Source organism: Nematostella vectensis, chromosome 14, assembly GCF_932526225.1.
Source record: "Nematostella vectensis chromosome 14, jaNemVect1.1, whole genome shotgun sequence".
Taxonomy (NCBI): Eukaryota; Metazoa; Cnidaria; class Anthozoa; order Actiniaria; family Edwardsiidae; genus Nematostella; species Nematostella vectensis.
The window spans coordinates 9215814-9239886 of record NC_064047.1 but is presented as its reverse complement, the minus strand read 5'-3'; the positions used below and the strand labels follow the sequence as shown (position 1 = coordinate 9239886).

General features: G+C 37.2%; 2 protein-coding genes across 3 annotated transcripts; one reads left to right on the top strand and one right to left on the bottom strand.

The window, feature by feature from the left end:
- Nucleotides 1–566: 566 nt before the first annotated feature.
- LOC5509887 (photoreceptor-specific nuclear receptor) lies at nucleotides 567–15135 on the top strand. 2 transcript variants are annotated; one of them, XM_032378928.2, is made up of 5 exons: nucleotides 567–3954; nucleotides 4571–4858; nucleotides 8371–8406; nucleotides 8737–9285; nucleotides 14068–15135. In XM_032378928.2, the coding sequence occupies exons 1-5, from the start codon at nucleotides 3933–3935 to the stop codon at nucleotides 14307–14309; spliced, it is 1137 nt and encodes a 378-aa protein (XP_032234819.2). In that variant the 5' UTR covers nucleotides 567–3932; the 3' UTR covers nucleotides 14310–15135. The 2 variants fall into 2 exon arrangements, with proteins under 2 accessions (XP_032234819.2, XP_001630385.3); XM_001630335.3 differs by lacking the exon at nucleotides 8371–8406 and having other exon boundaries at nucleotides 571–3954.
- A 5504-nt stretch (nucleotides 15136–20639) lies between these two features.
- Nucleotides 20640–23521, bottom strand: LOC5509901 (G-protein coupled receptor 161). Its single transcript, XM_001630355.3, has one exon. The coding sequence runs from the start codon at nucleotides 23135–23137 to the stop codon at nucleotides 22070–22072; it is 1068 nt and encodes a 355-aa protein (XP_001630405.2). The 5' UTR covers nucleotides 23138–23521; the 3' UTR covers nucleotides 20640–22069.
- Nucleotides 23522–24073: the final 552 nt, after the last annotated feature.

The window sequence follows — 24073 nt, the reverse complement described above, 5'->3', positions numbered from 1 at the left end:
AGTTATTCCATAAATGTTTCAAGTTTTGATTATCTCATTATTTGTCTCTCGCAATAAGAAAACGTGACAAAGAACACATTCCTTTTTTATTTATTTCTCTCAGTTACTTTATATTTTAGAATGATAAGAAAAATGGTATTTTATCATTTCTTCGAAGTTTGAATAGCAGTTATTTATCTTTAAATGCACTCGAAATTTTTCTTAATAATTTCGTAGATTTTTCTTGTTTTTTTTTATGTCATACGCACACCCATTTTATATCGTGACTTGAATCAGAGCTCAAATTAGTTAAACCCTAAAACCCTTTTAGAATTCTACCTAGGGGCAATTATCCCCACATTTCTGCGGCTAAGTCAGACTTAATTTTATTTTAACGGTCCAAAATTGATCAAATCACCTCATTCATTTTCTATTAAGTTAGATTATGATCATATGTAAAATCGAAATACCGCTTTTTCCATCCCCAATTTATTACCTTCGAACTAGAGCTTTTTATATCCAAGTTTTGCAAACTTTATAAGCCTCAATATTCGAGAGGCTGAACATTTTTAGAAAGCGAAACTCCCAAAAACTTAGCTTGACAAGCGTCAATACGTTCTAGAGGCTCATAAAGACACATTTTTCTGGTTTGTCCCTATGACATGTTACTTCAGGGGCTGAGCGGTTGAGAAAGCGAATTTTCCCTCTAGAAATAGTGTGCCATTGGCAGTAGTGTGCCATTGGCCTGTTGATGTACTCTCGTGCGGTTAAGGCTTGCTTTCGTGAGATAAGAGATCTCTGACATAGCGGTCAAACCATACCCTACATGATACAGGTGTTGCACAAGCCTAATCTAGACCACTCATTTCTTTCCAATTCCCATTCGTTAGGGATTTTCTCTTTTCTGCAAAACCTCAAAAATACACCAAGAATGTTCCCTATCACTGAGCAATCTTATCTTTTGCAAACAAGTGAAAAATGAACTGATAACGGATTTTTCTTCGCAAATTATTAATATTTTTTAACATTTGAGTTTTATAAACGGCTTTTAGAAAGCGCCAGGCCACGACGGGTTTTCTCTTTGCGTTAACTTTACGGGATGTCCACAGCTTCCTCGGAAAGTCGTCCTATGTCTTTTGTTTAAGTGTTAAATAGATGTATATAAACATGGAGCGAGCGATATTGTATTTAAAAGTGGTTCCGGAACCGGTAAAGAACACAGTTATAGCCCATTGTGTCACGCCGTTTTCGTTTGAATCCCTCGCAAAATATATACAAGCTACTGAAATATAAAACGCTAATTTTTTTTTTATGAAAAACTTGTACTTTGTGTTCTCTAAAAACAGTTCATTTTACCTTGATGTGTTTATAAAACTGTACTTTGCGAGATGAAAGGTTTGCCTTAGGCCAGAAGATTAAATCTCAATGTTTTGTACTCTATCAAGAAAATACACACACTCTCTCCCTCTATGATGTTTACGAAAGCCAATGCATCCTCAAATTTCATATCGTTTTATCTGTCTGTCTTTTTGGCAAATTATCCCGAGATACACTTAAGGCGCAAAGTGTTAATTCGGAGCAAATACGTTTAAGCTTTAAAAAGTTGTTGGATAAATTACCTATTGAAGACTCTGACATATAACCTTCAGAATCTAGGCTTATTAAAATCGCATTTATAACAAAAGCAGAGCTTCAGTCGGTGTTTCCTTGCGATGTCCGTATGCTTAGCTTATGAGTAAACAGCATATCCTAGCAACTTTCCCAAGAGTTTGACAAAGTTGAAGAGACATTTGCTATTTAAAAGAATATTTATCACCATCTGGCAACGGCCTCTCCAAACGAAATTTAAATAGCCCTGAAATTGGAATATGTACATGACAATCCATTTTTCGCGAAATTTAGTGTATGTTTACTTTTTGATTTCCATTTGTCTCTATGGTTAATTGGGTAGCCCCGATTTCCCCCAAAAAAGTGAAAGCTGGCGTTCTCGTGAATTGACCGGTATCAGATTTATCTTGTTTTTTGATTGTCACGTTTTTTATACGGAAATCCAAGTCATATTTCTCGCTTCATATGTTATTTTTGAACTAATTACCAGTGCCGCACGGGTCATTTTATTATTACAGCCAAGAAACCTCTAAAACTCTAAAATATTATGGCAAAAGTCATTCATGTTAAGTGAAAAGGAAAGTTTTAGAAGTATCGTTAACAATTTTATACCGTGAAAGAATAAACGACATTTTATGACAGTTTAAAATGATATAGGAAGCACCTTTCCTTTAAGAATAGATACATGTATAGATATACATATACACACACTGAAACAACAGTTTACAAAATGCTTTCGATCAAAGGATACCAAAACAAAAGCACAAGTATTAACGATTTTTAATTCTCAAAAGACCGGAACCCTAGCTTCCGTAATTAGGAGTACTGGGGACATGCTCAGAGTCAGCTTAAGTTGCAATGGCAAACTTTGATTTCCCTCGATTTTCAGTCTCTCAGTCTTAACCACCTTTTGCTCATAGAGGCCGTAAATTGTTTGAGGGCGGTTTTCGGTTTTGTCCTAGGTATGAATAATGAATCATATATTCCATTGGGTGTTTATTCTACTACAAACAATACATATTATGTCTTCTATAGCGGCTAAAAACCGCTAAAAAGAAATCTCCCTGATTTAGAAAAGCAATTTACAGCACCGAGAATGTTATTCTAACGGTCGTTATTCGCCGCAAGAAACACAACGGCGCTTGCTTTTTTTTATCTCAAAGCGCGTACTGTGATCTCCACGCTCGCTATGTAGGGTGCTTGGTTTGCGGCGTCTCCCCATCGCTGATATGTATTTACAGATGTCGGAAATTGAATTAGGTGCATCAGAGAGCAATTAAAACTATCTTATAACCTTCGATACATAGACGTTTTGTTTCCGCTCAATGTCGGATCGCCTCACCAACCTATGGATATTTCACATAGTCTGTTATACTTCCCAAGTTCCCAAGTGCCTAGGTTGACTAACCTATTTTTATTTTGACTCAGTGCTTATAAAAAATTGCCTTTGATGAGTCTAGCTCAAATGTAACAAGTCTGAAGTTTCCTTCGAGATTTGTGTGCGTCACTTTTAGAGTTATCATGCTCGGTTTAGTTATTTGTTGCGGGATATCACACGCACTTTAAGATTTTATCGAATTTTATGTGTTAAGTTGGTGATTATTTTGCACAGCTAGCACGCAATGTTATTACGCTGTGTCGAGTGAGCATTGTTCTAATTGTGAGAGCCGCGCGTGCCATGCCGAAAACACCACTACTATTATCAACGCGCTTTTTATTTAGCGATCAAAACCTTTACTCATTAAATCCCACACCATAATTCAAGGCGTTGAACATGAAAACACATACAGTGTAAACTCGTAGATTTTGTAATTAAAGCCACACAATATTCATTGAAGATCAAAACCCTGCTCCATATCCACCGTGCGAGGCATCTGTGGAAATTCCTAAGAGTGATTTTTAAGCGCGGGCTCGGTAAGTTTTTTTTTTTTTTTGTCTTTCTTAGGAAAGCTTATTTCATTTCATTTGCGGTTATGTATTTTGCTTATTGCTGGAAGTTCGAAGTTAGTCCTAATAATCAATTAATTGTCTCAATTTCTGGGGAAAGTGTAAAAATCTGAAACAACACTCCAACAGAAAACAAAAGTCATTGATACCGTCTTAGAATGAGATCGCTCCCTACCCAAATCTCCCTGCTTCATTTAGCTAACTAGTTTTAATTAGTACAACCGTCCAATGAAAAGGCTCAAATGTCACGTGACCCACGGCAGCTGGGATGTTGAAAGTAAGCGATGCAGGGCTTGATAAGTGCAAACGAGCTTTTACGGTCCCCTATAAAACGCCACGCATTTTGGACCTGCCTTCATAGCTTGACGATTACAAGTTAAACTCTGCTCATCGACAAGATGGAAGGAGACACAGCAATGGGTAAGAAACGCTTTATGTTTACACCATCTTTAACTATTAACTCACCCTGTTTTATTTTGAAATACTTTTTTTAACTGGTCCGGAGGATTTTTGAGATAATTAGTATCATATTAGCTTTATATGGGTGAAATTCAAATTGTGGGAAAAGAACTGAATTTTATCTAAGCGTGTTTTATTTATTAAGACTTTGGGTTGTTAGAATTTAATAAAGATTGGATAGAAAGGCAGATAGAAGAAGGTGAAAGTATTCATGAGTTAAACTTGAAGGGATAACAAGTTGTTATATTTGACGAGTTGGAGTATTATTTTCTCTTCACGGCCTATCGTAGTTAAAGCTTCATGACTTTGAGCTGTGACAAGAAAAGTGATTCACAACTTCACAATTAGAAATTGCATTACTAAAGGCAACTTTTACATATTTTTTCTTTACGTAGAAAATTTTTAGCATCATTTCCACTCCAAACACGCATACTGTTAACTCTTTTTCTATAATAACTGTGTATACATGACGGCCTTTAAATTATAACCAAATTTCATGTTAAGATTGTGAGACACCAAAATCGCAAAATGTAGATTTTTATGTATTTTATGTTATTTCTTCTCTTTCTTAACGCAGTTGTTGAAGACCATATTATAGAAACTGAGACTTGCTCGCCCAAACGTGCACCAGAAATGGACAAAAAGCAAGAAATTCTGTGCAAAGTTTGCGGTGATATTTCTTCTGGGAGACACTACGGGGTTTACACATGTGACGGTTGTAGCGGTTTCTTTATGCGAAGTGTACGCCGAGACATGGTTTACACATGTAAGGGCAACGGTAGCTGCACAGTGGACAAGAAGAGAAGAAACCAATGCCAAGCATGCAGATTCAAGAAGTGTCTTGAAGTTAAAATGAACAGATTTGGTAAGTGAACATTCCTTCATGATCTTCTATAGTCTTTATTTATTTCAGTGAGATAAATACTAAATGATAGACCGAAATCACTATTAGGGTTATGTTCTGTAGATGTAGGGCTGTTTGACACGCAGCCATTGAGGTGAATTCCGTCAGATTTTGATGTTAGAAGATCAGTTTAACTGAAGCTTGACTTGTAAGCCTCAAAGTAGAAGGAGAAGTACCTCGATATATACCGAAATGTGAGTTCTGTCCTGCATTTTCGTTTTATAGTACGCGTGCCCCAAAACAAGAGAAACCATATAGAAAACTTAAAGCTATTTCAATAGCCTAAACAAGAAACAAAGGAAGGGTTCCTGATAAATCGAGCTTTCTTGCGCTTTCAAGTTGAAGTACGTAAGCCCCCAAACAAGAGTACCCACAATGAGACAGAGAAAAGCCGTCTTACCGCGCGACCCAGTCTCTGTGATAAGTCTAGTTAGCGACCTCTTTAACTAGCACAATTCCAACCTATCGGCGTTTAAATAATACAGAACGGAGTATTAGGTCCTAATTGTTTTATTCGTCGGCATTAACCATACTTTGTGAGTCTACTTTAGTGGGAGGAATTTCTTCAAAGTAAAAATGCATTACGTAAAATTCGGGGGTAGAGATTGGGGCGCAGGTTGAAGGTTTGAAATAACGACACACTTGGGACCTAATATGCAAGCACAAACAACCATTCCCATCGGTTTGACAAAGTTTGAATTCTAATTCTTCAAATTAATTTTTAATTTTGTCCCTAAGTGTTTACTTAAACGAGAAAAATACATCGAAATTGTTTCTTAAAGTAGTGATACTTTTGAGCTCTATGTTGGGAAATGGTGAATGCGCCTGAAACTCCTAGGAATCTCTTAGAAAGGTTTAAAATGGCGCGTGAATTTAGTTGGAACTCTCGGAAATTGCATCAATTTTGCTCTTTGAGTATGGCGGGGGTTTTGCGGGCAAGTCGGCGAAAATGATACACCTAGCTCCACTATGGGGGCATTGTCCACTAAATACATTGAATTTCAGAGACACCAATTAAGTTCAATTAATCTTTACAATGAAAGGAAAACGTCAGGACCCTTTCTGTTCTTTACACAAGACAAATCATGGTAAATCTTGGGCACACTGTGGTTTCGTCGCCTTTGCAATTAAACTCTGGTTATCTGGTGAGGATATCTTTTGCTGTACTTTAAAACATTATATAGTCAAGAATGAATAAGTAAATATATGTATCTTAATGAAAAGCTGGCATGATATCTGGATTCCTAAGAAAACAGTAAAATGTCCGATGTGCTAATAGGTGGTTGAAAAAGCAGAACATATGTCATTACTACGAACAGGTGAAAACTGCTAACCTCACCTCTAAACTTAGGAACATCTCTAAGAATTTTCCCTCTTAAAATCTCTCTAATACTAATTTTTTTTATGCGATATCGACTTTCGGAATCCTTTTATAGACAGTTTGATGTATTTTTTTACACCAGCTTTAATGTATTTTTCACACTGAGTTTTTTCCTACAAACTCACACTTTACTAACAGATACTTAGATGAAGATTTTTGGCGCCAATTTCTGGAAAAATCAAATCAAACCTGACTTAAATTTGACCCCTAAAAACAGGTGATATAAAAGTTCGAGACTTGACTTATGTCCATATTCATGCAAATACATCCCTTGCCGTTGCTTCTACCTTTCTTTAACTCTTGATTTCGGCTTAGGGGATTTTTGGCGCCAATTTTTAGGAAAATCTAATCAATTCCTCAATACTAATACAGGTGATATAAACGTTCTATTCAAGTTTTATTCATGTTTCTGTTATTACGGCTACATCCCTTGCCCGTTGCTTTCCCTTTCTCTCTTAACAATAGAAGAACACTTCTGTTTTGATGAACAAATGGTCTTATTATTCGTAAGCAATTTGATCTTCTCCATCCTACATTGTCGCAAAGCGCGCGATGTCCGCAGACTCTAGGTTCGACAAAGGTTTCCATCGGCCTCTTCATTCTAGATGGATCTTTTGAAAGATCTAAGTCTCGGTGTTAACGAGATTAAAGTATATTTAAAATACAGGCAATTTGTACGACTGCGTGCTTCATGATATTCCGATCAAACAAAGATAGATAATGTATTGTTAAATGTATTCGACTTGTGGAATTGTTGGACCAATGTCAACATTTTGGCGCGTGTCCTATTCTGTAAAAAAACAAATGTTTCCACGGACACAAAAAAGAACCTATAAAAAACAAATCAGGGACAGAAATTCGCATTGAGTTGACATAAAGCAGTTGAAAAGAATCACACGGCTTGCTTTTGTTGTCTTTGAATATAGCGCTAAAAAGCTGCCACTATTCGGAATAGTGCTCTACGTGTGCCTGTGAATTAAAAGCAAAGCAATGCACCGCTTTGGTGTATTAATTTCGAATTATGGTCCTATATCTAGCTTGCTTCGTCTATTATCATCCTTTATGTAATTTTTTTGACAGAATTTCGTCCTGCAAGTGGGTATGGACATTATTTTAGAATCTATCTTTGTTTCTATCGTACATTTTTTTGTCACTTGTTCTCGGGGATTTTGTTCTATGATTGGAAAGTCGTCTGGGTGAGAATGTTTTGCAGACACTCAAGACAACCTTTATTTTGAAGTGCAATTTGGCCTTGAAATGTAACAAAAAAGTTGCTCTAGAACTGCAAAGTTTATCGCTGAATTTAACTTTTAAAAGATCACTTAAAAACCGGAGACATGCTCTCAGTTTAAACTTGATACGTTTGAATTGAATAAGTACTTCAGTCTCGACAATTTCCAATTTCGTTTTATAAATGTTTTCACATAGCAATTTCCTTCAAATTAAATCACCGTTTACTAAAAAGTGACATTGGGCTGTGCCAAATTGGATTTTAACTGCAATTATTATTACACCTTTTAAGATAAATTTGTTTTAAATTGTTATGAAGCCTTTGTTTTGGCAATAACTTTGTTCCTATTTCCTGAATAACTCTGCGGGAGTTTTGGATCCGGTGAAATAGATAGTTGGTATTTCCGCGAAAACGTTGCGAAGTTTTGCCCCACTTTGGTTTCCCTAGAAACACATTCAACCAATTTTCTGCCAATGCGAATTCAATAAACACATAACCATTCCTCCAAATATATTGTAGATAACCTTTCATCATGTTTGCACACAATAGTTGATTCAAACGGGGATTAAATCATTCACTCGGGTTGTAATATTTACGTTGCTTTTCCAAAGTCATAACCTTAAACTCCAGTGCCAATTGACGTGAATTTTGCCGTAAGGATGTAGTGGTATAGACTATGCATTGAAATATTAGTTTTAGTGTAATCTTTTTAACATTACCCTGCATAATAATAACCGCAAATTTTTACCCTGCATAGAATTATCTTTCCTAAAAAAGGGGAAAAGAAGAATTTTATTTATTACAATTCAACTTTTCCCCTTTTCTATGCCGTAATGGTTTGTTTTCCTTGTATATTTTCAGACCTTAGAGACCCTAGGCCTTTGGACTTTTACAAAAGTAAATAACTAAGATATTTTTTGCACTGATCCTTATTTTATTAGTCAATGCTGAACTTGTTTTTTAATTATAGTAACATTATCTGAATTGATATATATAGTTTGACGAAGCTCGTTTACGACATCAGTATTATTTATGTTTTTTGCTGAAGAAACAAGGACGGCAAGCCGAAAGAGTCATCCGCCTAAAAATATAAGAAAAATAAAGTTACACTGAAGTCAATCATTTCCCTTTAAGAAAGAAAAAAGAATAACACTAAAACCTTATAAAATGGGGTTTAGATGAAAAATCAAGCGTAAAAACTCATACTCATACTATTTTTATTTCTAGCGGTGCAGCAAGAGCGACAACCGAACTCGACCAGAGTTATGAAACCGCATTTGGACGAATACGGTCTCAAAGGGCTAAATAACGAATTCCTCGCGAGCCTTATCGTCGCCGAACCTTGCCGCGATGCAGTCTATAGAACGAGTCAAGGCCTGAATCTGCCGTATCTACAACAAGACGTCGCGTCACCGCTTTTCTGCTCTTCTCCTGATGCCCTCTTCGAATCCGCCGCGCGTCTGCTTTTCATGTCCGTTAAGTGGGCGCGAAACATCCCGTCTTTTGTAAACCTACCATTTCGTGACCAAGTTGTGCTGCTCGAAGAAGGGTGGCGGGAACTGTTCATTATGGGAGCAATCCAGTGGAATCTCCCACTTGAAGTTGCTCCTCTTCTGGCGGCAGCGGGAATGCACGTCGATAACACACCAGCAGAAAAAATTGTGGCCACAATGGCGGATATTAGAAAACTACAAGAAATCGGTTCACGTTTTCGTGCATTGCAAGTCTGCGAGGCGGAATTCGCTTGTCTGAAAGCAATCGTTCTTTTCAAGCCAGGTAAGACCTTAAAATATATATGGTTTTACAATAAGATGTGTTTTCAAGTTATTTTAAGCTATCCCTAGCTTTTGTATATCGCCCATTTCGTAATTTTGTAACTATGTAATTTTGTAACTATGAAATTTGTGTTTTTTTCTTTCATAATTTTAACCCAAAACACATCTTGTTAGTTTATTAAATGTATTTCCTAGTATGAAAACATACTGTATATATTTTAAATGGATAGGCAAGGTTTGAATCACTGCTTATAATACAAAGGTGGTTTGTTTTCTTTCGTATTCATATGTATCTCTTTCGCTGTTTATATTTTCCACTCATAAGTTGACTCGTACCTGACAACGAAACCAAACCCATAAAGTCAAAAGAAAACCCTGAAATTTCATGTATCTTTACTGGTTTTAATGAGTTAATGACTATATTAGCTGGAAATAGGTGTCAAAGTTGTGATCTATAGAGCAGCCCAAGACTGCATGTAGCAGATGTTTCAGTGTGTAACATTGCATATCTCACTGAACTTTACGTTCCACTGTTTATTCCCTTTTGCGCCGAAACAACAAAGGTTCACACCAATTAGGTATCAAATATTTTTTCAGGATGATATGAAAAAAACAAAACATCTAGAAGGGAAGAGAATTGCGTCTTTTTAGAAACGAAATACCTATGTTTTGTCGCATTTCTCACTATAATGCCTTAAAAGTTATGGATTTTCAAAAACATCTGCACGTTATTTTAGCAGAATCGACACTTCATTTCACTTAGAGGATTTCTTCTTTTCAAAACGTGCGCAATATAGATTAGTAACGTTCGTAATTTCAATCAATTTTAAGTCAATTAACTTTCTTCTAGTAGACTTCAAAAATGCTGGCTAATAAGAGAGACAAGTTAGGGTAGCAATGAAAAAAATACGGCTCGGCACTCCAATTATTTACACAGTAAATGTATCATTGTAAAACATCACCCAATTAACCGAAGCAAAATTAACAAGGGAAAACTTTCTTTAAACTCACAATTTGAAGATTTTGAGAAATTAAAAAGTTTTTCTTTTCCAAAGCATTTATCAGGATCCATGATTTAAAAAAGATAATTTCTTAATACTATATACCGTGTTTACAGTGATCGCTCCATACAAGAATGATATTATTTCAGAAATCATCTGTTCTTTTTCCCCCAACTGCGTTCACTGAGATGTAAAGTGAGGCGTGCGTGATTTCCATTCTGTTTTCTTATCGCACAAGATGTTTTTGTAATTGCACTAAACCTTATAGTATCCATAGCCTATATAATGTACAAGAGAATGCGCGCCTTAATTCGCCTAATCATGTTAGGGTTCCCCTGCCTCACCCATGTGGGTCCATTTATAATTAATTTACCCAAGACTTCTAATTAAAGCTTTCTATCCGGATTGTGCAACAGTGATTGGACTGTGTCTAATTAGGCCCAAAGCCTTATTTTTACCTATTAACTTTAATCAAATTTGAAATGTATCCGTTCGGAGGATTAGGTCACCTCAAAGACGCGATCTCTACATATCACTATGGCTTTAGTGTTTTATTACAAAATCCCCACACTGTGTATTTAAACTACTGATACTATGACATGGTCTCTCTAGCCCAAATAAATCACCATTAGTTATCTAAAACCGCATCTTTTGTTTCTCTTGGTCATCGAATTGAACAAAGATTCCATACTTGAGTTGAGCTTGTATTTGTCGAAGACTTTAGAGTTTTGGGTTCTAAACAGATGGATGGAAATGGGTCGGTTCACCTTCAAGTTTGTACCTAATGAGTCCAACACTTGAAAAGATTACAGTCCTTACTAATGGAGTTCACCGCATACAGATATCTACTACAGATGCCTGAGCTTTGTGGCTTTAAAGCCCGGTGCCACAATCTGCCGCCTCCAAATTCCTCATTCAGGAACTCTAAAACTAGAGATAAGACAGTTAAAGCACTTAAAACCCAGCACAAGTCTGCGACCCTATCAGAGCAAAGTGCGCGTGCGGTCATCTAAGATTATCTCTATCTTGTTTCGGAAATAAATCTGGTAACATAGCAATAAATAAAGTTTTGTTTTTGATTTACTCGGTTCGCCTTAGGCTTGAACTTCTGGGCTACTTTTCCATGCATTTTTACATATAAATTGGTCAAGTATAGTTAGCGGAAGTCCAATTGTATTATACCTCTTGCATAAAAGGAATGTATGTATAGATTCTTCAGTATTGGCAAAACAGCTGATCTTTCAAGTATCTTTATTTTAACAACCTTAAATTGCGACGGAAGAGACATTTGCTTTTAGTAAGTGATGGCATGTTGGATACGTCTCATTGCATTCTACATTTGACTTGTTTCAATCTTTCACATTTCAAATAAATGTCTAATCTTTTATGGTAATAAGCCATCCATTGTAACATTTCAGGTGAAGTTGTGTCTCGAAATATAACTTACATTTATAAAATAACTGAGTTTTTACTGAGAGTTGTTAAATATGTATGACTTATTTTTTAATAGGGATGCGAAACTTTTAATTCAAGTTTTCTACTACTAGAATTCGATTTCTACTTCTTCTTACTGAAATTCAAACCTATAGGTGTAGTAACTGGTGAAACCTAAAAAGATGCAAAATCGACAAAATGCATTTAAAAAGCATTGATTTTGATTTCGTGATAAAATATAAAAGCTCTAGCATGTCTGATCCCAGCTTGACGTCATATTTAACCAATCAATTTTCCGCCTTAAGCAAGAAAAATCCCTATTTACTAGCTAAATCACAAGTTACTTACCCTTAGAAATTGTATTGCCTTATAAACAAAATAAAAATAAAACCTTTTGGAAATGCCATTGCCGTTAATAGCAAAAATGGTACACACAGAGTAGAAATGTTATTAAAAAAGCAACCAATTTTCCACATTTGAGAGCGCGAAAACAATAAAGCTGACTTTATTTCGAAGCTGACGAAAAAATCTCGTTAAGGCCCAATTTTCACAGTTTAGAAAAGGCAAATTATTTATAAATCCAAAAACTCAATAATTTAGACAATTTGATAGGTGATTTTTTTCGAAGTGATAAGATTCTTGTTTATTTTTTCAAAGTTTTATTTCGTTTTCGGGTCAGTTTCTTCTGTTCAGACTACAATACTTGTTAAAATTTCATTTTGAATGTCCTATTACATAAAGATGTATTTTTTTTACTTGTACCAGCCTTTAACAGCTGTTACAATTAAAAACGTTCAGCTTTGTATCAAAGGAAAGCATTATTCTCTTTTATAGGCAAATGTCAAACAATTGTCTTGTCGTGAGTGAAGTGCGTATTCAAAATTCGCACCGAAGAAATCAGTTATGCCTAGTGCACACTAGCGACATAACAACATAACGACATGCGCGCGCACTATGTTTAGCCCGACATAACGGCATGGACATAATGACATAAAAGAAAAAACCTGTTCTTTCTTTTATGTCGTTATGTCCATGTCGTTATGTCGAATATAAGAGTGCGCGCGCCCATGTCGTTATGTCGATATGTTGCTAGTGTGCACTAGGCTTCAGGGAGGTCAATTTACTTCTCTATGATCCTAACATATCGCTCAGGAAAAGAATATTGAAAAGTTTTAAACTCATTTTTATTAAGACGGCATAAAGGGAATGAAATAATTTTGCTTAATATGTCAATGGAAAATTTAATGACTTTCTGGCTTTTAAAATGGCATATGATAGCTAAATAAGATGACTTATCAAAAAATTCTTAGCGCTGGTGAGAAGGGGAACTGTTAACTGTGTTCACAAATAGTCCTTCCTTAAAACTTTTCGAGAAAAGTGATTATGCCTTAAAACATAGCGCAGTTGGATGTTCACGATTAACTGGGTTTTTTTTCTATTAGTTATAATGAATTAGAAAATGGCATCTTCGTTGTGTCTTGGTGCTATTGGCACGTTGATAGAAGATAGAACTGCTATTTTTTAATTCAAAATCAACCTAACTGGTATTTCGTCCCCTTTTAATAGACTTTTTTCTATTACGCTTGTCGTCGTATTTTTAACATTCCATTCAAGACAATGCTGGACTTTAAGCACGCATTTCTCCGCTAGAATCCGTAATAAATAAAGTTGTTAATGACAAGCGAAGCGTGGCTAAAACAAAGGATTGTTGGATTATCGTTAGGAAAACAATGTACTTAAGAAGAGTAAATGATCTAGCTTTGTAACGGGGGATTATTAATGAAACAGCTGTCGATTGGTTTATATGTGTCCATGCTTCCACGAGCCACGGGGTAACTTAACACAAGGCTGCTATTTCTTTAAGAAATCCTATCAAGGAACTAGATGCATTCGTCGATATTTTTGTAATGTTGAGTCTTGTCTTTCAAACTTCACGTCCTTTGGCCCGGTTATTCCTTATTAAAAATAGTAAAAGTACGCCTCTGCTAGCAGGGATCCTTTAACCAATGGTGCTCTTAAGACTGATTTAGACAGCATGATTCAGTCGTATGCGACTTGCCCACAACACTTTTACAGCTCGAGTCGTAGAGTTTGAATCAGCCTTCGACTCCGCTACGACGCTGGACTACGAGGGTCGTAGCATGTAATTCAGAGCTAAGACATGTCGTAGGCAGGTCTGGTACGACTGATCAGCCTTTATCTAGACATCCTGAGCTTAGAACCCCCAGTCTGATTCTCTCTCAGAGGACTCCACCTTTTTCAACATCCTTATTCCTTCCTCTTAACATTACGCTATCGGAGGGATTCCGTTTCTACTGTACTCATCTCCTCTTCATTTTTGTCCCCAGACCTTCGCGATTTGAGAGACCCGCAACAAGTTGAATGCTACCAAGACCAGGCGCAGATCATGCTCGGAGACTATATCAAGAGACAGTTCGCCGGTCAACAAGTCCGATTTGGGAAGCTTTTACTAATGCTGCCATCGCTGCGATTGGTTCGCAACAAGACAATTGAAGAACTCTTCTTCCGGCAAACAATTGGGAGTGTCGCCATCGAAAGTTTGCTTTGTGATATGTTTAAGTCCAGTTAGAGTTAATGTGTATAGATAGTGTAGTACCTTAGGGCTCGCTCTGAAAGGCTCCCTATTAATTCTGCCATCGCAGTTCGAAACAAGACAATCGAAGAACTCTTCTTCCGGCAAACAATCAAAGCTGTCAGTGGAAAGTTTGCTTTACAATTTGTTACAAGGCTTTTTTACACGCATCAAATTTTAGGATCAATTTTGTGTACTTTCTTCAGTGTGGGCCTGACATTTGAACAAAGTCTAATTTTTCCCGACAACCCCCAGGCTTGTGGATTCCCTGGGGCCGGTTCCTAGAAAGCAGGTTAGCGCTAACCCTGGGATAAATATGGCTATCTTGACATTTGATTGGATAAAAAGGGCATTTATCCCTAGGTTAGCGTTAACCTGCTGTCTAGGAACCCGGCCCTGGCCTACAATGGGCTCGACAATCCGCCTAGTTGTAGTAATACTAGAAAAACAGCTGAAATGTAACAGAAAAAAATCTCTAAGAATAGTAGGATAATGGCTCTAAGAAAATGACATAAAGTGAAATAGCATGACTTGCAAGTAATGGCACGAATTTATTGGACATCATGTACAATAGACGATAAACTCTTTTTATATACAAATATCATAAACTCTATGACAACTAAGAGCAAATCCTCTAGTAGCCTAGCCTATATATCCAAACTAAATGCTTTCTTTTGAAAAGCGCTTAATGTAAAAATTAGTTTTGTACATATTATTATAAGAAAAATAGACATTTACTATAGAACGAAGTGTGAAATTTTTTTGACTGCTCATTTTAAAAGAATCAAAATTTTCTCTAAGTAAAGTAGTTCCTTCACAAATGGCTATGGTTTGATATTAAGCAATTTGATCGGTGTCTGACGTCTTGTCCTGAAAGGCAAACAATAGGGGACTTTCGCTAAGAGATCACGTAACTTTTATATATAGTGGCAAACTGGCGCGCGCTCAAGTTTTTAGCGGCAAAAGAAAAGCAACAAACATAGCGCTTACCAATTAAGCCAGAACTCTTATTTAAATATGTTATATTTTTTCGTCATTCTCTGGCGTGACAGGCACAGTCAGTGTTTATTTTGGCTTGAATTTGACGCTGATTGGCAAGTACAGGCCTGAATACATTTCATTTGTTGCTTTTTGATTGGTCAGCGCATTGCGAAGCACGATCTGAATTTCAGTCCTCAAGGATTTTGAATGACGAAAGCTTGAAGTGATTATCTGTAGAGTTAGAAGCATTCTCTATGGGTGAAAGAAGAATCCAAAAGTAAAAGTGACTTTTCCAGCTATAGCTTTACACTTTTTAAGCTGTATGTTAAATAAACAGTGTGTCACGCTTTAGTACCAACTCAATTAATCAATTAATTGCTCGTGTCACGCGTATCACGCAATCCATCTCATGCAATCGTTTGTGTCACCCTTTCACGTAAAACAGTGTGTCACGCTTTAGCTTGTGTCAATGAATTGCTTGTGTCACGCAAGCTACCGTGTCACGCGTGTCACGAAATCCTTCATCTCACGCAATCGTTTGTGTCACCCTTCCACGTCAAACCCCTTGTGTTTGAGGAATATAAATAAGTAAATGCTGGTTTAAAAATAGCAGGTATACATTCAAAACATGTCTCTCCTTATGAGACTTTGGAGGCTTCCTTTTGCGAGATTCAAGATTTAACTTTAATTATTTGTGCTCCCCTTTTGGATATATTAAAGATAGTGAGGCTCCCCTTATCACCAACCTCCCTTCGTTCCTTTCCCACAACTTAAGTAATGAACGGTTTCTAAGGCTCCCCGACTAGAATTCTAACCTTCTGCACTGACCACACCAAACACATGCATGGTGGTCCCCTTGCAGATGCAACATGTGTTTTTAAAAGTGCTTTTGTATTTCATGTATAGACCTATTTCAATAAAGGCTGTCAGTGCAAACGGCGAATGGCAATTTGCCTAATGGCAGTTCTACAACCGAAAGGTGTTTATGGGTAGTAATTATTTGTAAAAAAGAAGGTGGTAAATAAACTCAAACATATAAAAATTATATTAAATGGATAGCCGTATGTTTTGTTTATATTTTTCTGAATTTGAAACAAATATTTTGGGATCCATTTGTCCTCACGGCCGTAGAACTGCCATTTTTCAATGGCCATTTGCCATTTGAACTGACAACGTTATTTGAAATAGGTGTATGTAACAGGGCGCTGATATTGTGTGCGCAGATTGTTAAATGTGCCCCAACAGTGGTAGGACTATTTAATGTTCGGGATGGACCCTCTATTTTAAGTAACATACGATAAGTTGGAAAATTGTTCTGTCTTGGGTGAAATAAGCAGGCGTGTACAGATGGAGGTGGCCATTCTACCTTTGCGGGGGGGATTGGGTCGAGTTGATAAGCGAACAGCATGCTGGGAAGATTTTAGGGGGCTCAATTCGACATGGCGTCGAACGATGAAAATATTGATGTTGTAAATCTAACTAACGAAGATATTCCGGGAGCAGAATTGCCATAACCTCCTGAATATTCTACTGTAGCGTTTACCATGTTGAATTGCGTAAAATAGTCCCAGCATGGTGCTCGCTCGACCCATCCCCCGCGCAATGCAAGTATATGAAATAGTTGTAGTTATTTTTAAATTTACTCCATTAGAAGTGCCGTCTCACCCCATGTCTCACCCTAAGTCTGCAGATTGTTACCTGTGCTCGTAGATGAACCGTAAAGCAGCGTGGCGCCTGGAACAAGCTCAGCCACAGAACGGGGAGATGGCTTCCTTTGATGTCACAACTCTTAACAACCACAGGGAACCCTAACAGACATCCGGGTAAGAACGATTAAGACTATTCTGAGTAGAAATTTTATTTATCCAGCTACATCTTTATTTTTTTTTAACTGTTGTTGTTGTTTGCTTTTTCTTCACATAGTAAAACAAATTATGTGATAGAATCTCGAAATAACATCTAAAAACAAGTGTTATACTTTATTAACTAAATCAGAGGCTCATAAGTAGGGGCAATCATCTGCATTATATAAGTGTCACGGCGTTTCCTAGGATCAGGCTATTTTTAGACGCGCTCGCACGGACGGGTCAATCAGCTACGTTGACGTTGGTCGCGCGCGCTAGTGACGTGGGGAAATTTCAGTTAGGAAGAGTATTTCTTTATCCATCATCCGTCGGTTTTGTTTGTTCAACAAAAAAATTGCAAGCCAGAATTTAAATTCGTAGTTAAAGCTGGATTCATCATTGAAGAAGAGAGCAACAAAGGTCAAAGCACCGAAGAGAAAACATAGCTTTTTGTCTGACTGCCCGTGCAGTTGAGCTCAGCCAAAACGTAAGCACTAAGGTCGCATTTAATTGGCTAATACGCGCGTCTAAAAATAGCCTGATCCTAGGAAACGCCGTAACACCTATATAATACAAGAATGTGAGGAAGTTGATTGCCCCTAGTTATGAGCCCCTGCTAAATTCAATTACAAATAGCGCAATACCTTCACGAAATCAGCCGATGGAAAAGGATACTTTCTTTTTTGGTATTTTGCTAAGATGATAAAATGACCTACATTTAACTGACAACCTCGCCTTTTATTACTTAGTGGCCGATGTTTAATGGAGGTAGTCATATAAAGTTCTTTAGTAATAAGAAATTGTTAATAGGGGACCTGCGCCAAGACATCACGTGATTATTATAGTGGCCAATTCAAGCCAAAATAGACACAGATGACTGCACCCTTCACGTCAGAGAATGACGAAAAAATAAAATCTTTAAATGAAAATAAACTTTGAAAAATAAAACTTTCTGGCTTTTCCGTAAGCACTAAATAGTTTTCTATTTGTTGTTATTTTACCGCTAAAAGCTTTAGCGCGCGCTAGTTTGCCACCCAAAAAAGTCACGTAATCTAGCGCAAGTCCCCTATACGGGAGTCACCGTATTAAATCAACTTCATTTTTTTTTTATTTCGAAGATGATTGATAAAATAGAGAGTCAGAATCATTGTTTGCCGTCTACCATTTACAATTTACAAATATTACCGAGTACTCAGCTAAAAAAATATTTAACCAATTTCGCGCACGAAATTGCAATTAAACTAATAGGAATTCGCATTTATATTTCTAAAATAAACATAAAGTGCATTATTGCTCGGAGAGAGGCAGCGACCGGAGAGCAAGTCTAATCTTGGTATCGCATATGATTTTTCGTGTCCACACTACAGGCTTCCCAGTCGGCTGATATGTATTTTTATTTCATGCAGATCAGCGGTCTTTTTAGCGCATGCGCGAGTTTCATATAGTGGATGCGATTTTTCGTGTCCACACCACAGGTTTCCCAGTCGGCTGATATGTATTTTGATTTCATGCTGATCAGCGGTCTTTTTAGCACATGCGCGAGTTTCATATAGTGGATGCGATTTTTCGTGTCCACACCACAGGTTTCCCAGTCGGCTGATTTGTATTTTGATTTTATGCTGATCTGTGATTTTTTTAGCGCATGCGCGAGATTCATATAGTCCATTTTTCGTGTCCACGCCATAGGCTTCCCGGTCGGCTGATTTGTATATTGATTTCATATCGATCAGCGGAGTTTTAGCGCATGCGCGAGTTTCATAAAGTGGATGCAATTTTTTTGTGTCCACACCACAGGCTTCCCAGTCGGCTGATTTATATTTTGATTTCATGCTAATCAGCGAGAACCCCTGTACTGAAACATGTTCGTCCCGTCCTCCGAGCGTTCACTTTCTATTAGAAACGTCTAGTTATTAGTCAAATGTATTGCTCCGCCAGGTATAAACCAGAGAAAATATTTTTTTTATTCGACAATTGGAGAGCACTACCAGTTGTAATAAACAAACTTAGCCGATCGGTCTCCATGGTAACCTGTGGTTTGGCGCCATTTTTTTTTCTTTTTACAACAGGGAGTCCGAGTTCCCTTTTCTTTATGCTGTCCATAAAGAACGGGGCGGCAGCTATCTTTTTTTTCTTTTTTTTTTTCGTTTTATTTTTGATTTTCCCATCTGAATCGCAACCGTTCTAATTTCCGCTCTTTTATTTCAATATTGTAAGACAGGCTTTAAATGAATCTAGATTTATTAAAAAACGAATACGCCACTTGAATTTATTCGAGAGGAGAATTTTACAATGAGAGAAATGCACACAATATGTCAAGCGAGTAGTGATTTCTGATTTAAAAAATCGTTATTTTTAAATTATTATTTTTTATTTCAAATTTAATATCTAATAAATTATAAGGTAGGTGTATTTTTTGTTGTTCTTGTTGTGAGCAAAGCAAGCCGCCCGCTATTGAATGGATATTTCTATAATTTTTAAATCGTAAGTTTGCACGTACGGAGGCGAACTTCAGCAAGATCGACCTCCTGATAACTTAGATTTGAATTTTTCTTTCTGCTCGTTTTTGCCACTATTTTGTAAGAGAGTCGATAATTTTGGTTGTAAAAAGTTCGAGAAACACGCACATTAATTTTTTTGTGAGCATTAATATTTATTGAACAGATATCTGCTTTAGCAATAATGCTAAATAACGTAAATGATATTTCGTGCGCTAAAAGTCTAGGATATTAAAAGCAGACTTTTTTCAACTGTTTTTCAAGCGTTTTTCGACAGATTGGCTTTTTTAAACAGCTTAAAAAAGCGAGCAAAGAAGCACTGCAAATTACACCTATTTTAATTATCGTTGACTTGAAAAGAAAATGGAAAACGAGAAATGGCTAACACCACAGGATAAGTCTTATAATTAACAAAATTTCCATAGTTTTCCATGGTATGTACTCTTACACAACACGATATTCGTCACCTCATGATCAAAATGTTGTGGAGTCACGAGGTGCGTAGCGAATATCGTGGTGTATAAGAGTACATACCACGGAAAACTATGAAAATTGGTTTTCTACAACGCAAACAACGAAAACAGTATTTTACAAAATCAAAACAGCGCGTGCTCGTTTGAAATGGCATGTTTCCTAGTGCGTGCGCGAACGCATGCTACCGGTGTTTGCAGCGCGCGCAGATAAACGAAAATTGAAAACTTGAGCTTCAAAACCCTGCAGTTTTCGTTACTTTTAGTGTCCTTTTGTTAGGATGGAAAATTCATTTACTAGAAAAAGTTAAGAACCAAATTTCGCGAACTTGAATCAAGGTTTTTTGTCTCTTTCGCTTCAAGTGAACCTGCTAGGATTGTGTGTACACCCCCCCCCCCCTTCCCGTGATACAGGCAAACGAATATGCGCAAGCATTGACCTAATTCTACGAGAAAACTTCCAATTTCGAGGTAACCATTGAGTTGACCAAATTTCCAAATGCAATAAGTGAAAGTTGCGTTTGATAACGCCCATGCTGTAGTTACCTTCTTCTGTATGTTTATTATTATTTTTTTTAGACAGTCTCTATACTGATATAAGTACACAACAAACCGTGGAAGAGACAACAACAAAAAATAGTGCGAAAGGGGGCAAGCAACGGACGCTTGGCTCCGGCCAGGCCAACTCAGAAGCGAGAATGTTCTATTCTATTAACCGTATATCAGCATCATTCTTCTCTATATGATCTGGGAGAAAGTATAAGATTCTCGTAAAGAAATCCCTACCTCAAGGGCGCCCCACAAATTCTTTTTTTGTTTGTATTCTGATATATTAGCGGCGGATTCAGGTGAGGTTTAAGGAGTGGCAAATTATATTATGAAATTTCGAAATAACTAGCTAAAAACATGACTTTATACTACATTTCAATCGAAAATTTAATCGAAAAAAAGAGTCGAAAAAAATGCAATAGTTTACCAATCAGCCGATCACAATCGATGCTTTTTACCCTTTGTATTTATTTTGTTAGTTCGAAAAAATGGCGACTGTCAGAGATACTTTAAATTGTACAATCACAAAGAGCATTGTAAGTAAACAGGTGCCCAAATACGCTTCCCCTAAACTCTCACACTCCTTTATTCAGGCTGGCATATTAGTTCCGTCCCCGTGTTTGCGATTTTCTCCATGTTATCCAGCACTTGAGGCCTAGCGGAAAAGGACGGCGATAAATGCGACGCTAAACCACTTTAGTCGCATTCGCTGTTATGCGCGGTGTACACTGGCTATGTAACGACATAGGCGCGCGATTTTATGTTCTTATGTACAGGAGTACAACATAACATCTACATAAGGACGTAAGATAAAAAAATGTTTTTTTTCTCTCTTATGTCAATATGTTGTTATGTCTGAACCGTTTTTCTCCTTTTTTTATTATTTAACTCGAAATTTCATAGACAATTCTCGGCCCTCATTTTACTTCTTTTCCACTGAGAAATATCATTCCTAGGTGTTTATTTTTATCAACGGATATGCGAAAGGCGGATTTTCCAACACCTCGACAATCGATAAAATGATTTGTCACACCAGGCTTGGATGAAAAAGGCTTGAAATTAATAATAGAGCGAATTATCTTTGTATTTCCCTTACAACCATTTCCATATCGGCTCGTAACCGCCTTTAGGTAGTTACCAGGGCCCTATGATACGCGGGGCGGCATCGACATAAAGCAATAAAAAAATTCAATTTGCTAAAAAAATTTGCTTGTAATTTTAACGTGACAACTTTCACAGTCTATCGAGGTTCTGGCCTGTTTATGTTAATAAAGTCTCCGCTCAAAGTTTTCTGTTTCAAAGTATTTTTAGATCTAGTTTGGGATTTGTTTCGATACTAAACACGCGCTAGAAGCTAAATTTCCGTTGAACAGTAGATTTCGAGAGTTATAATGATGAGTCCAAGTTATCAACTTTGCTTATTCATTTCCGAATGCACGAGAAACACCCTGAGTTCTCTTCCCAATCACAGTAACAATATTAGCATCAGTAACGAACCGATCTCGCAGTAAAATGCTTTTAAACGCGCGCTTGAAGCTAGAATTCATCAAACCGTAGATTCCCGAGTTTAGCGCGCTGTTCAACATAGCTAGCCAGGTTGTAGCTATGAAGTAAGAATCCGGCCATTCACAGTTACCCGATACCAAGCAGAATATCCCCACTGCATGGGGGAACCAACAGGCCGAGAACGTGCCGACTACTATAGCGATCATAATTGTTGCTTTGTGTTCTTGTTTGGTCTTCCTCTGTTCTTCATTACTCTGTCCACGAATCTCACCAACTGTTATACTAGCTATTTTGCGTCTCTGTTCCAACGCCTTACGCAAAATGACAAAGTAACAAACAGCCATCGCCGCGAATGGAAGAAAGAAAAATGTGACAACGAAGAAAAAGGTGTAGCCAATACTATATGACCAATCAACAGTGCATATATGCTCGAATTTTAAAAACTCAAACTTAGAGAATAAAAATGTCGAGGTTGCACATATGAGTGACTGTAACCAAATGTACACTACCATGATTTTTATCGTTCGAGGAGTCATCCACTGTTGGTATTTTAATGGATGTAAAATCGCGATGAATCGTTCCAACGAGACGAACGTCAGTGTGAGAATCGACGCCTCGCAGAAAAGCGAGTTGAAAATTCCTTGCACTTTGCAGAAAGTGTCGCCAAAGATCCATTCATACGTTATAGACGATGTCATGGTAAAAGGCATTGCCAAAACAGCCAAAGATATATCTGCTATCGCTAGATTTACAACGAATACGTTTGTCTTCGTCTGTAAACTTCGAAAGCGATAGATAGCTGTGAGAATAAGTGAATTTCCTATAATTGCTGTTACTATGATAGCACACAAAAGTCCTGCTTCAAAGCAAATAACAAACGTTGAACGCTTATCCTTTGTTGAATCCATATCATTGTAATATCTTCCCTCGTAGCTTGCATTGGCGAACGTCCCATTCACATTTGCTCCGAAACTTGTCATTTAGGTGGCCTTTAAGTACGCCAGCTAATAACCTCCGTCTTTCGCAAATCTCCTAGATCTCAAATCCCATTTTTCGCCGCTGGGCACTTGAATAGTATTGAATTTCATAATGCTTCTTTGAGAGTCGGTTTGGTTTCACGGCGTGGTTAATAATACGACAACTAGCTAGATGCCCATGACATCCTCCAAAGCTGTATTTGCTATGAATTAATTTACCTACAGTGTAAAATATCCAAGATGGTAATTTACTCTTGCCTATCTCCCACAGTATTCGCCGGATTTGGTTGATGATATTTCGGTCTATCTAAAGTATCAAAACAGTTCTTTTCAATTAAAATCACTCCTCTTTTCCTGTCCAGTAGGTCGTATGGTAAAAATTGGATGAAATAAAAAATAAATAACGGAAAAGAATAATAAAACAATGATATAATTTAAACCGTATATCACACAGTAAAAGATAAATAAACCATGTAAGCCTATATTGAATTTCCTATGTTAGTTTATGTTATGCCCATCCAAGTGTCGTCTACGGGAGTAATTTCGCATTGACAATGTCCATTGACAAAAAGCTAGCATTTTGTTTTTCTTTGGCAAAGAGAATTTGACGAAGTGGGAACATTGCTCATTTCGCTGGGCGAGCAATAGAATTTGTGACGTCAAACTGGCCTCCAAACCCCGTGCTTTGTATATTACGCACATCGGTCACGCACACTTCGTTATTTATTGCGCACATCGGTCACGCACACTTCGTTATTTATTGCGCACATCGGTCACGCACACTTCGTTATTTATTGCGCACATCGGTCACGCACATTTTCCGATACGTTTACACAATTCCTTGTACTACTTCTATGTATGTTATTACGCACATCGGTCACGCAAACTTCCTCATATGTTACGCACATCGCTCATGAAAACATCCTCATATGTTACGCA